Source organism: Pinus tabuliformis, chromosome Q, assembly GCF_031772625.1.
Source record: "Pinus tabuliformis cultivar Carrire ecotype Pingquan chromosome Q, CPIR1, whole genome shotgun sequence".
Classification (NCBI taxonomy): Eukaryota; Viridiplantae; Streptophyta; class Pinopsida; order Pinales; family Pinaceae; genus Pinus; species Pinus tabuliformis.
In genome coordinates, this window is record NC_142296.1 from 218,706,349 (window position 1) to 218,719,788 (window position 13,440).

Consider the following 13,440-nt stretch of genomic DNA (forward strand, 5'->3'; position numbering starts at 1 on the left):
GAGGAGATTGTGAGGAACCTTAAGGGTTTGACTCGTGGTATCCCAGAGTGTGCCCGGGTGGGAGACATCCCACGCCAGTACCAGAGGCATATGGTGGGGGTATCGGATCAGATCCACCGATTGCTACCTCATGTGGTACGAGCAGTTTCATGTTACCATGATCACCATGCTGATTAGCTCCTAGGTTTTGATGTATCAAACATTATCGCCACACACACACACACACACACACACATATATATGGTCGGGTGAAATGGTGAAAAGGTGGGATCGGGGAGCTGAGAAGAGCGATGGAGTCCTAGGGTTAGAGTTTGGGAACAGGCATCCCCAGGCGGACCTGCTCCTGGCCAGGTGCAGGGGACCCCACAGCCACCTGCGAAACCATGTAACAGAATAGTACTAAGGAAAAAGGGGCAAAAGTCACTGTGATCAGGCTAGACTGTGAGGAAATGACGGAAGCAAGCGAGGGGGGGGGGGGGGAGAGATCCCCTCCTACAAGGAGATAACAGCAGGGGAATCAAGCTGAATAGGAGCAAACGGCGGACCTAAAAATCATGGCAAGAACGTGCCGATGATGGGAGAAGTATGGCAGGCGAGGACAGGGAACAAATATTTACCGAGGGCTACCAAAAAACCCAGGTTCATAATCCCAAATAACAAATTAGAAGAGTACAGAGGTTATATGAAAGACCACGCACTTATCTGCAAGTTTGTAGGGACATGGCCGTCTGAGAAAGACTTGATGAAATGGATACAACAAAAGTGGAAACCCAAAGGTCATATAGACCTGAAATTAGGAGCAAAGGGTTTTTTCACAGTAATATTTACAAATCTAGAGGATAAGGAGAGGATATTTGAAGAAGGCCCATATTTCTTCAACAACGCAGGACTATTCATGAGACAATGGGAAGAGTGTTACAATCCAGAAAAAGAAAGGATGTTAGCGACACCGATTTGGGTTCGACTATTTGGGCTTCCGATAGAGTTTTGGGACCCAGAGATTTTAGAAGGAATTGGGAACTCAATTGGGACTTTTGTGAAGGTAGCAGAAACCACCAAGAGAGGCAAATATACATCATATGCCAGGATCTGTGTCTACATGAATATTACAGAACCATTGCCAGAACACATTGAATTAGAATATCACGATGAAGTCTGGCAACAGCCAATCGATTATGAACACATCCCATTCAGGTGCAGACGGTGCCATGAGTATGGCCATCTGTTCAAACATTGTCCGATGAACGAAGGAAACAGTCCAATAAATTAGGGGGATGAAAAGAAAAGCACAGAGCAAGAGAGGAAGATGAATGAAGGAAATAGAGGAGGGTTCACGGAAGTACAGAGAAGAAAGAGAACCCAAAAAGGAAAGACCAAACTGAACCCTTCATACCCAGAAGGCAATTAGAAAATTCAGAACCAGTTCGAGATCCTACGTGATCTAGAAATGGAAGTGGAGGGAGAAGAAGAAATAAATGAAGTCCAGAAAGAAAATAGGAAAGACAACAAGGAAACGAATAACATAGCTTTGGAAAAAGAAGGAGAGAAGGAAGATCGGGAACAAGAATAGACCCAAGAACAGATTCAAATGGAAATAGATCCGCAGCAGGAACAAGAAGGAGAGGAAGAACAGATCATGAGAAAACTTTTACAGGAGTGGAAGCATCTGGATGAACGGTTTATACCAGAGGACCAGAAACAACTCTATAAGGACATGTTCCAAAGATACAAGGAAAAACGAGGACGATGGACAACAAAGCAACCTGAGCAACTTGGAGCACAAGGAGATCAGAACACAGAAACAGGAACCACAGGGAAAGGTGGAAGGAAAAGGGGAAGGAGACCTATGAGTGAGACCATTCAAATGGTAGGAGAGATGCTGGTGAATTCAGGGAAAGTTGTACCATTGTCAGAGGTCTTCCAACAACCCCCAAAACTATTGAAATGATTATCACAACCTGGAATATCAGAGGGCTGAACAGTAAGGGAAAGCAAAGATACTTGAAAGAGAGACTCAAAAGGGATAAGCCGAATATAATGCTAATCCAAGAAACAAAATTAAGGGAAAGAAAACTAAGAGAGGTGATGAACAATTTCAAGCCGCATTATGAGATCATGGGTCAAGATGCGACAGGTAGTGCAGGAGGAGTAGCAATCCTGTGGAACCCAGAGGAAGTCCAATTTGAAGATTGGACCAGCATACCACGTATCCTCTCAGGGAGATTTAGAATTTTAGGTTCTCAAGAATGGATTCTATTATCAAATATATACGGGCCCCATATACAAAGTGAACATAGGGCTTTCCTTCAGAACCTGGCAGTTATGCGATCCCTTTATCCTGCTTTGCCTTGGATAGTGGGAGGAGATTTCAATATGATAAAATCTCTAAATGAAAAAAAGGGCGGGCTCAGAAGAACAGAGACAGATATGGAAGCCTTCGAGGATTGGATAGCAGCTCAAAGGCTTGTAGACATACAGACAAAAAACAGAATATATACTTGGAATAACAGGAGGGGAGGTAGACACCAGATCGCCTCCAGACTAGATAGATTCCTACTGTCAGAACAGATCATGAATTGGGACATTTTCATTGAAGTTGAGATTCTTCCTGGAATGGGATCGGACCATTGGCCGATTAAATTTGAACTAGATATAAAAGCCAGCCCTAAGAGAAAGCCCTTCAGATTCGAAGCCTTTTGGCTCAGGGATAAAATTTTTATGAAGAAAGTAGAAGAATGGTGGAAACAAAGCAGTCTGAAAGGAAGAAACAAAATGTAGATATTCCAGATGAAACTAAAAGAACTGAAAGGGAACATTAAGAAATGGAATAAGGAAGAATTCAGACACATTCTCAAAGATCAACAGATGCTAGAATAGAAGATGAAGCAAATCCAACAAGAAATAATAAATACAGGTAGAAGTGATGACCTGGCTAAGGAGGAAGGGATCCTGATAGGACAACTAGAAGAGAGGCGAAAACAAGAAGAAATCTTGTGGAGGAAAAAATCCAGGGTAAACTGGTTAAGAGAGGGAGAACGGAATACAAAGTTCTTCCACCAAGCAATGATCTAGAGAAGGCAAAGAAATAGAATTTTCTCTATTAAAAATGAAGTAGGGACAAGAGTTACGCAGCATGAGGAAATAGAGCAAGTCTTGGTGAAGCATTTCAAGGATCTTCTCACGGAACCTAATGTTGAACGAGGAGAAGCTATTGAAAGAATTTGCAATGAGATTCTGAGCAGGATCACTAGAGAACAAAACCTAGCCTTGATGAGGGTAGCCACTCTGGAAGAAGTAGAAGAGATAGTGAAGGGAATGAAAAAGAATAAAGCCCCAGGCCCCGATGGTTTCACAGCGGAATTCTATCAAGCAGGTTGGAACTTCCTAGGCCAAGACATTCTGGATGTTGTGGAAGAATCAAGAAGGAACCAAAAGGTAAGTACAAGCCTAAACTCAACCCTCTTATCTTTAATTCCTAAAGAAACTAAGTCAGAAGCCCCTCAGGGCTTTAGACCTATTGCCCTCTATAATGTGATATATAAGATCATAGCAACCTTAATGGCTAAAAGACTTAAGCCCCTCTTACCCAGCATTATCTCCCCAGAGAAAATAGGCTTCGTTGAAGGCCGGCAAATCTTGGACGGGTTGGTGGTCTCCCAAGAAGTAGTGCACTCTCTAAAAGTTAAAAAGGAAGTAGGTATGATGATCAAACTTTACCTTTCAAAAGCCTACGACCATCTGAACTAGAAGTACCTGAAAGAAGTTTTAAGAGCTTATGACTTCTACAATAGATGGATTGAGTGGATCTCAACCATGATCTCGTCAACCAATTTCTCCATCCTGGTGAATGGAACCCCCTCCTAGCCTTTTAAAGTGACCAGAGGCCTCCGTCAGGGGGATCCTCTGTCACCCTTCCTATTCATTATAGCTGTAGAAGGCCTAGGAAGATACATCAAAAAAGAAGTTAGAGAAAAGAACCTCAAAGGAATCCAAATTTGGGGTAATAACCTTCCTATTACCCATCAACAATTTGTTGATGACATCATGCTATTCTGTAAGGTGTCCCTCAGAGAAGCCCAAAGAATCAAAGCAATTTTAGACCTTTTTATGACAGCTTCTGGTACCCAAATTAACAATGACAAATCCTGCACGTATTTTTTCAACACTGCTGGAAATATCAGAAACTTCTTGACTAGAACTTTGGGATTCTGCTCAGGGGAACTTCCAACTAGATATCTTGGAACACCGCTGGCCCTAAACCCCCTGAGGATGTCTAACTAGCAATAAACCCTTGAGAAAATTGCTAGTAAATTAGCAAACTGGTCTTTCAAAACTCTAAATTTTGTGGGTAGAAAAGTTTTAGTTAAGGCTGTACTCCAATCAATACCAATATATCAAATTTTGGCAATGGCGGCCCCAAAAGGAGCTCGTGCAAAGATGACAAAGATCTTCAAAAAATTTATATGGGGAGGTCAGAAGGATCAAAAGAAATGGTCCTTGGTATCCTGGAAAGATGTAGTGAAAAGCAAGATGGAAGGAGGATTAGGACTTAGAGATCCCTATGTTTTGAACCAGGCATTGGGTGCTAAGCTTTGGTGGCATTGGCTGAATGGAGGAAACGCCTTATGGAAAAGAATATGGACAAAAAAATACAATATGCCTACAAAACGTGAGGAAATATTAAGGATAAGAGATACACCGAAAGGGTTGACAATATGGAATCTAGCCAGTCTCAGTAAAGAAATGATAGCTAGACATGCTTTCTGGGAAATCAGGGATGGTAGCTCAGCAAAATTTTGGGAGGAGGCCTGGCAGCAAAGAGAAAGAATGAATGGATTACAAGCCCTAGTGGACATAGGCCAAAAAGAAGCTGAGAAAGGAATGAAGTTAGTCAGGGACTTCTGGAAGAGGGAAAGCCAAGATGATGTATGGAGAATATGGAAGAGCCCGGATGAATGGTTGGATCAAATAACAGGGGAACAAAAAGAGTTATATCAAAAGGAAATGAAAACAAGAAAAATCCCCATAAGATCTGGACCAAACATTCTGAGATGGGGACACACAATCAAAGGAAACTTCTCAATTAAAGAAGCTTATCATCTTCTAAACACCAGAGAACTAGAGGATATGACAGGTACCTGGAAGCAAATATGGAATAGAAACTAGTGGGACCAGCTCCAAAAGGGAGGCATACATGGCCCCCCCAGATGTCCTCTCTGTAAACAAGAAATGGAAATGCAAGAACACCTCCTTAATTCATGCAGAGAAGCTCAGCTACAGTGGGAAGAGGTTAGGAGGATTTTTGGCAAAACTCATAGAGATCAATAGAGCATTAAAAACACTATCAAAATTTGGGGAGGAGGGCAATTTACAAGCCCGGTGGTAAGAAGAGCTTGGAGCCTGGCAGTTGGGATGAATATGTGGATGATCTGGAAAGAAAGAAATAGAAGAATCTTCCAAAACAAAGAGATGACAAAAGATCAAATCTGGGGAAAAACCTTGAGCCATATCCGAGACACTATACTTGTAGCTACATGGAATGGAGAAGACTGGGAAGTGACGTAGGAAGAAGAGCAGATTCTAAAGAAACTAAACCTGAATCAAGGGATGGTGGCCCCTCAGCTGTGGAAAGAGCCCAGGACGGGATATAATGGCATCATGCAGTTCTCCCATCCATCGGCTGGTTTTATAAAGCTAAACTTTGATGGTGCCTCTAAAGGAAACCCAGGCCCAGCAGGGATCGAAGGTCTATTTAGGGATGATCAAGGAAGAACGAAATGGATATATGCAGACAATGGTGGCATTATGAGTAATAATGAGGCGGAACTGATGGTAGTATGCCAAGGTTTAAAGATAGCAATCAGAAATGGATATAATAACTGAGAAGTGGAAGGTGACTCCCTAATGGTTATACAAGTTCTCAAAAAACTAAACAATGGGACCTCATGGGACAAAGTAACGCAGAGCTGGAGGACGGCCAGCTTAATCCAAGAACTGGAAACTATTCTAAGTAGATTTGAATATATGATTATCAAGCATGTTAGAAGAGAGGCCAATAGAGCAGCTGATTTCCTTGTGAATTGGGGATGCTAGGAACAAGGAAGAAAAATGGATAGTATATGGATGATGCATTCAAAAGACTCAGGATTCGAACAGCTAAGTACGATTCTCAACCAAGATAATCATGAAGACACAACTCAAAGGCAGTAGATACAGATGGCTCCCGATCAGGTTGAGGAACAGGGTAGTTGAGGATGGCAGGAGCGATCATTATAAGGGAAGGATAGCCGGAAGTGACCACAGGAATGAGGCTGCCCTCCAAAACAAAACAATGAGTAATCGGCCAGCACACGTTTCAAGAAACCGGAGTGGGGAAGGTGGAATGAGAATGATTAGCAATAGTGGCGATGGTGGTGGCAGAGCGAGTAGGGTGGCGAAGAGGCACTATATGAAGGTGGCGAAGGGTAAAGAAAAGGGTAGTGCAGACGGGTCGAAGGAGGAGCTAAATGAAGAGCAGCTAGGAAGAGCCATCAGGGAGGTCTGCGTTCTTAGGTATGTGCAACTTGCGGCCTTTGTCTTCTTAATATCTATCACTTTAGGTAGAATGGATAAGTTTTATTATTGTGAAGACCCTGCTGATGAAAAGGACCTGAGTGAGCTAAGCCATCCCTCCATAAGGCACTGTGAGAGTCCTCAAGGCTTGTCTTCAGTTGGGAATCTTGAGGAAATTTGCAGCCGAGAGCACAGTTTAAGGATTAATGTGGAGAACCAAGGTGAGAACTCCATGGCAAGAACAGAGGGGTGGCCTGGCAGTGGGGACTCGAAGATTTTTCCCTTATCCCACCATCTAATCTGCATGACAGAGGGCCTAATACATCTTTTGTACCCGGGGAATGATTATCAGTGCCAGTTTCAAACAAACGAAGGGGAATGCAGTAGGAGCAGAGGAACAACCAAAGGGAATTTGGTAAGTGAATACGATGAGAAGAACCTCAAAAAACTGACGCCTGTGATTGATGATTGTTTACATGAGAGGGTAGGAGAAAGGATGGTGCGGCTGGGTTGTGGAAGAGGTCGTGGAGGTAGACGCCGTCCAAGACAATGGAACTTGGGAGGCAGACCCACAAAAACCCTAGGCACTCAGCGCAGAGGGAGAAGGTCCACCATGACAGTGGTTTAGGAGGTGGCATGAGCTTATGAGGAAGGAACAGATGAGGATATCCGTCGTATTATCCAAAATATGGAATCCAGTGTGCCGGAAGAACATTCGGAACTAGAGACAGAAGAATGGGAATAAATGGTTAGCAACCCAAGAAATACGAGGGGAAGGATGACATTGTACAGACAGTCTCTACGTATTTACTGGGTCCTAGAATGCCTCCTGGCAAAGGCTTTAGAATAGGTAGTGAAGGAAATTTTGGAAATAGCCAACGGGACGCCAAATTTACAGAAGGAAATGAAAAAATTCCAAGTAATCATGATCAAACAAAACAACAAATTGGAAGAGATGTCTCATCTACTGTCCAGGATGGTTGGCACGCACCCAAGCCAGGAGAAACAAATGGATATCCCCATGGAAATGGACTTGAATACTGGAACCAGAAAGGAATGATCTTCTTGAGACTTTGCTGTGGTTTTTTGATACTCTCCTTCTTACAGTTTTATGCAAATCAATAGCTTAATAGGTAGTTTCGTTTGTATAGTGCATATAGCCAGTATGGATAGACTTGTCAAATTTGGTTTTTGGAACTCTTATAGCAAACTTAGGTGGCCAACAGACCTGGTTTCCCTTCGGGCAGGGTGAGGCCACCAAAATGTTGTATCTCGTTTTCTTGTTTATCATAAATAGAAAAGAATGGTAATACCTCCACTTACAAATATATATATATATATATATATATATATATATATATATATATATATATATATATATAGATATATATATATATATATATATCTATATATATATATATATATCTATCTATATATATATATATATATATATATATATATATATATATATATATATATATATATGTTGTATTTTCTTGCTTACTATGGTGCAAATGATTTGTTTTGGTTTTGCACATGTTTTGTAAATGTCTATCCAACACATAATTAGCTAATGCATCTGTTAGTGTATTCATGTGTCTAGGAATATGATGATATGTAATGTAACCAAAATTTATTTCCAGTAGATGAATACGTAGATACATTCTCAATATCTGAGGGTTTCTAACGAAATATTGTTCATTGAGTTGAAGGACAAAAAACTGTGAATCCAGGTTGACAACCAATTCCCAAATTTCAAGAGCAATGGCCTCTGACAACAATTTGATAACTGCGTTGTATTCAACAATGTTATTACTTGTGTGACCTAAACAAATACCTTGAAGGTCAATCAACTCAGCATGAGGGTCGTAAATGGCCCATGCCGCAGAGGATAGATTCTGGGTACCATGGCAAGCACCATTAGCAAAACAGATGTGAGGAGTCGCAGACATCTGCCAAGAAGGGAAAAACATAGTAAACAAGAAAACTGTTTCAAAACTAACACACCAAACCACACTGCACAAAAATGAATGACACACTAATGTACACAAGTAAGCGTGCAAGATGACCTAAGCATAGTACTTTTTGAAAGAGTCCATGCTAGGAATCGGGTAATCAATCAACACAGATGAACACTGGAGTTTTATAATTGACATGATGAGTAAGCATTGACTCAGCCAAATAATAGAGTAAAATGAATATAAGGCTTTGCCCCCATGCCCCCTGGGCGAGGGAGGGATACAGGTCAGATGAAAACCCCATTGCAATTATGGGAAATCAGTAACAACTCGGGGAGGGAGAAAAAACCTGAATACATGAGGGGATAAAGGTGCCCTCAGTTGAAAGATCTTGATGATGGCAACATACGGATTAAAATATTGTTGAGCCTGTAGACCTTGGACATATGGATATTACACATGTTGTCCCTAAACATATGGGTTTTGAACCTGCTGCCCCTGAACAAGAGGATTTTGGACTTGCTATCCTTGGACATAAGGATTCTACACTTGATGTCCTTGGACATAGGGATTTTGGACATGTTACCCTTGGACATTAGGATTTTGGGCCTGCTGCTTCAGGACTTAACCCTGACCTTGTCCCTGCAAGGGTTGACCCTGTTGATATGTATATAATTCTTTTTGCTGCCCGGGTTGGCTCTTCTGATGTAAGGGTTGACCCTGTTGATATGTATATAAGGGTTTTTTGCTGCTCGGGTTGGCTCTGCTGCTGCAAGGGTTGACCTTGCAGCTGCCAAAGCTATCCTTGTGGCTGAAGAGGTTGGCCCTGTGGCTGGGAGGTTTGCAAAGCATACTGCATCTGTTGCTGCATGGTTTGCTACAACTGTTGAGAGGGTTTCCCCTGCGGTTGTTGCAGTTGTCCTTGCTGCAATATCATTTTCCCCTGTTGTTGCGCAGATGGCCCTTGCTGCAACAAAGGTTTCCCTTGTGGCTGCAAAGGTTGTCCTTGCTACTACAGAGGTACTTGAATAGTTCTCGGAAAATTTTTGAATTGTATCTGGCCATAGCCACCCTGAAAAGTGGGTGGACTAGGCGGAACATACTATCTAGGCTGAAGGACGTAAGGTGTATTGATCTAGGTCCAGGTGTGAAGAAGAACCCTTCCAAGGCCTTTTAATTTCGTGATGTGTTAAAATTTCATTTTAAAATAACATTAATGAATACATATGCATGCAGAAAAGAAGAGGAACATAAAAATCATCAACACATGAAAACATAAGCGTTGATAACGGAGTTTGTCCAGGAAGGACTACGTCTCCAAGCCCTAGTGTCAAGATGGTGTAGGCCGCTACATTAAGTGTTGTCAATAGTGGTGAGGTACACAGAGATGATGTCTTGATCATATAAGGAAAAATTCCCTCATGCAAGAGTGGCTCTAAGATATGTTCCACAACTGGAACTCTCAATCAAAAGACTCCTATCAGTATGACACAAAAACATGCATGGTGAGCATCCCGCCAACATGGCACAAAAGGGATGTCAAAACAGAACACAAGCATGATGACAACAAGAGTATCCCAACAACATACAACAAGGGATCTCAAAGCATAACATAAAGAGTTATGACAACAAGTACATCACATAGAAATATTCTGCATCAAATCAAGCAAGGAATCATGACAACATGTAATAAACACGATCTTGCATCATCATCAATCAAGGTTCTATGCAACATAATGTAGAAAGAAGAAGTACGTGAACACAACATATATCTCACAACCAAGGGCCATCTGAAGAAGTGGATGTCACACTGCTGAAGCTGCTAGGACCATCGATCTCAAGGCATCGATCGTATGAAGATGCGCACATGAACATGGACATCTGCATTGGCACTTAGAAAAGTGACCAGAAGAAGAAATGAGAGAATAATAAATCTAAATACACCATCAGATTTGTGGTGTCAAGTAGTGTTGAATCGACTATACAAAATCTGAATTTTGAGAAGTTGAGAATTCTAGGCTCAAGGGATCTTTTAGATTTCCCCGGGATTCCTCAAAGATTCTGCTCCATGGATGGACTAAAAATCTGCAACTCAGATGGCGAATCTGATCTCACCATTTGGATCCCTGTGGAAAACCATGAAAAACAAGTATAAACTTGACTATTAAATGACTATATTCATGGCTCATAGTTCTGCTCCCTGTTTTTGCTGAAATCATGGTTCCACGTGCATTCTGGAAATGACCGAAAAATGCAGACCTCTGATGGAGAAATGAAAAACACCATTGTGTTCATGGCAACGAGAGGTGTAAAATCCATATAAAATTTGTCAAATTCTGACAAAATGAAAATTCTACCCTCTTGCAAAATTCATGGTTCCTGCATTAAAATATTAATTAATTGCCTCAAAATCCATGCCTACAGTCTCTCTCCTCCTCGAACTGTGTGTATAGGTAAAATTGATTATTTATATAAGGATTTCGGCAAATTTACTAAAGGGACTGTTATGGCTCAATGGTAATAATAGGCATATGGTTGAGGAGAGGTCAAGGGATCAAATCCCGCCCCTCCATATATAGTTTTATAAACCAAAATGATGCGCTGATGGGGGTTAGGTCTACATTGGATGACCTACCCCTTAAACCCCGCATTCTACATTATCGGCACTTTTCCCAAAATCTGTGATTGACATTATTGTTGGCGCATGTTTTGGCGCGATGACTGGTGATAAATAGATATGCAGAGGTTGTGAAGGGTTCGGTGGAGATTATGGCCACCGAACCCGAATATTTTATATATTGTTTTGATTGTGATTTGCGATTTGGTCGACGTGAGGTTGTGGCTCGTCGGCCTTGTTTATTGTTTGATTTTTATATAGTTATTAATAACTATATAATAACCATTTCCCATATAAAAAATGATTTTTGTCTCTTCTGTAGGTTTAGGAGACCAATGAGAGAAATCCAAGTGTCAATGGCTGATGGGTTGCTATGTGGGTCCCACCTGCTTACTGGGATGCCATGTGGCATACTGTGGGCCCCACTTTTCCCCTATCATGTCAAACTTTGAAGAGCTCTATCTTTTTCATATGAGCTTGATTTGACGAATCGTTCACACCTCCACGATTAGGATGATGAGATCTACGATCTGGTCCTAGTTTGAGCATAATCCAAACACTTTTATTTTTGAGCCCTCTTTGTCTCGTATCTCTCCCTAGAGCCACCTAGATTAATCCTCCCCACTGATGAGCTTTTGGTCCCCCAAAAGCATGAAAAAATAATCTGCACTTTCTCTATACCCTGTCTGCATCACAAGCGTCCTGAAAAGGTCTCGATTTCCTCTCCTTCACCTTTGTTCTTCGGATCCTTAAGCAGAGAGACAACACTTGCTACTTCTGCAACTTGTAGTACATTGTTTTACAAATTATAGGCTAGAATGAAATGACCAACCAAAGACCCAAATGTGCCACACTTGCCACGAGTTTATAACATATACTTGGTGGTCAAGTTTACAACAAGATGGACGCAATACCCCAACTATGACGACAAGGCCAACCTATCATGGTTGCTTCAAAAAGTGATGGAAAACACATCTCACTGCAACACATTATTTACATACATAAGGCCAAACACGATTGTTTTGACAAGTGATGGAAACATAACATCACTTTCAGAGTTTTAACATGCAAATCAAAATACGATTCAAAACATGACCAGACATCATTGTTGCTAATCAAGTTATGGAAACACACCATCACTTTTACACTTTAAAATGCAACAAATGATTTACAAAAGAATGACATTGAAATGACAACATGTCAATTTTTTTTTTTTTCACTTATCAATGTGAATGGGTCACCTCCTTGAGGTGGTTTTGCTTTTCAAACAACTGTTGTTCTTGGTTCATGTACTGACGCTTTGTCTTTAAGGCACTGCTCTGGATGGAGCTTCTAGCAAGTGGCTCTTTGATGCCCATTTCTGTCATAATGACTGCAGTAGGCTTTCTTCCTCCATATATACTTAACCTGTTTCTTTTCATGTTGTTGAGAGGGTCTTTCACGCCTCATGAGTGTTGCCATTATTTTCCAACACTTAGAAAATGTATGATTAGTTAAACCACAAAAGGTACATGTTTTTCGATGCCTTGATCTTTGTTCATTATTAACAACATGATCATAATAAAAATGACATTGAAAGATAAAAAATGGTTATACCTTCCTTTGTTGTTTCTGATGTTAGTATGGCGGTGAGAACTTGCCTCAGCTCTCTTCCTATAATGGAAACTGCCATGGGATGATGGGTATGTTTTCCCATCATTCTCTTTCCTCGACGATGTCTCAGATGAATCTAACACCTTTGAGTACTCTCCTGTAGTGTATCTCGAGCCTACAAATGGATGTTCGTGCACAACCTCCAAAGGTGGAGTTATGCCTTGGTTATTAACACCAAGTTCTTCTTTCTCCTCATGCCTCATCCTTGTAAGGAGCCTCATGTTTGTCCATGTAATTGGGATCTCCAAATCTCCAACAAACATCATACTATGAGAAGATGAAATCGAAAGGAAATCAACATATTTGACCCTCTCTTTAGATTTGGAAAGAACTGATTGTTATAGACATTTTTGTGCCTGACAGCATTGAGCATGAAATGTCCATAATCTAAGGGATCCAAAGTCCCTAAACATGTTGTTCCTACCCCTAGAGGAACAAGGCCAACTAACCACAACAATTCACTGAAGTTCTCCACCTGAAAACACTCAAAAACAAGCCAATTCTGGATCATGTCAACTGCTCCACTGAGCATCTGCGCTGAATGTCAACTGCTCCACTGTCTACCTGCGTTGAATGTCAACTGCAACAAAGGCTACCTGTGCTGAGCGAGTTTGGACAAGTGGCAGAGTCATTTCTCAAGGTGTCAATGCCGAGGAAGCT

The 13,440-nt window shown here is 41.3% G+C and overlaps 2 protein-coding genes across 2 annotated transcripts; both read left to right on the forward strand.

Annotated features, from left to right (window-relative positions):
* The first annotated feature begins 571 nt into the window (after positions 1 to 571).
* Positions 572 to 1,270, forward strand: LOC149218987 (uncharacterized). Its single transcript, XM_089386681.1, has one exon. It carries the CDS (start codon positions 572 to 574, stop codon positions 1,268 to 1,270), a length of 699 nt encoding a protein of 232 aa, XP_089242807.1.
* Positions 1,271 to 2,115: 845 nt separating this feature from the next.
* LOC149218988 (uncharacterized) lies at positions 2,116 to 2,778 on the forward strand. Its single transcript, XM_089386682.1, has one exon. It carries the CDS (start codon positions 2,116 to 2,118, stop codon positions 2,776 to 2,778), a length of 663 nt encoding a protein of 220 aa, XP_089242808.1.
* Positions 2,779 to 13,440: the final 10,662 nt, after the last annotated feature.

Bases quoted from the DNA above. Each gene is read 5' to 3' on its own strand.
- LOC149218987 (XM_089386681.1), top strand. From the start codon at position 572: ATGATGGGAGAAGTATGGCAGGCGAGGACAGGGAACAAATATTTACCG.
- LOC149218988 (XM_089386682.1), top strand. From the start codon at position 2,116: ATGGGTCAAGATGCGACAGGTAGTGCAGGAGGAGTAGCAATCCTGTGG.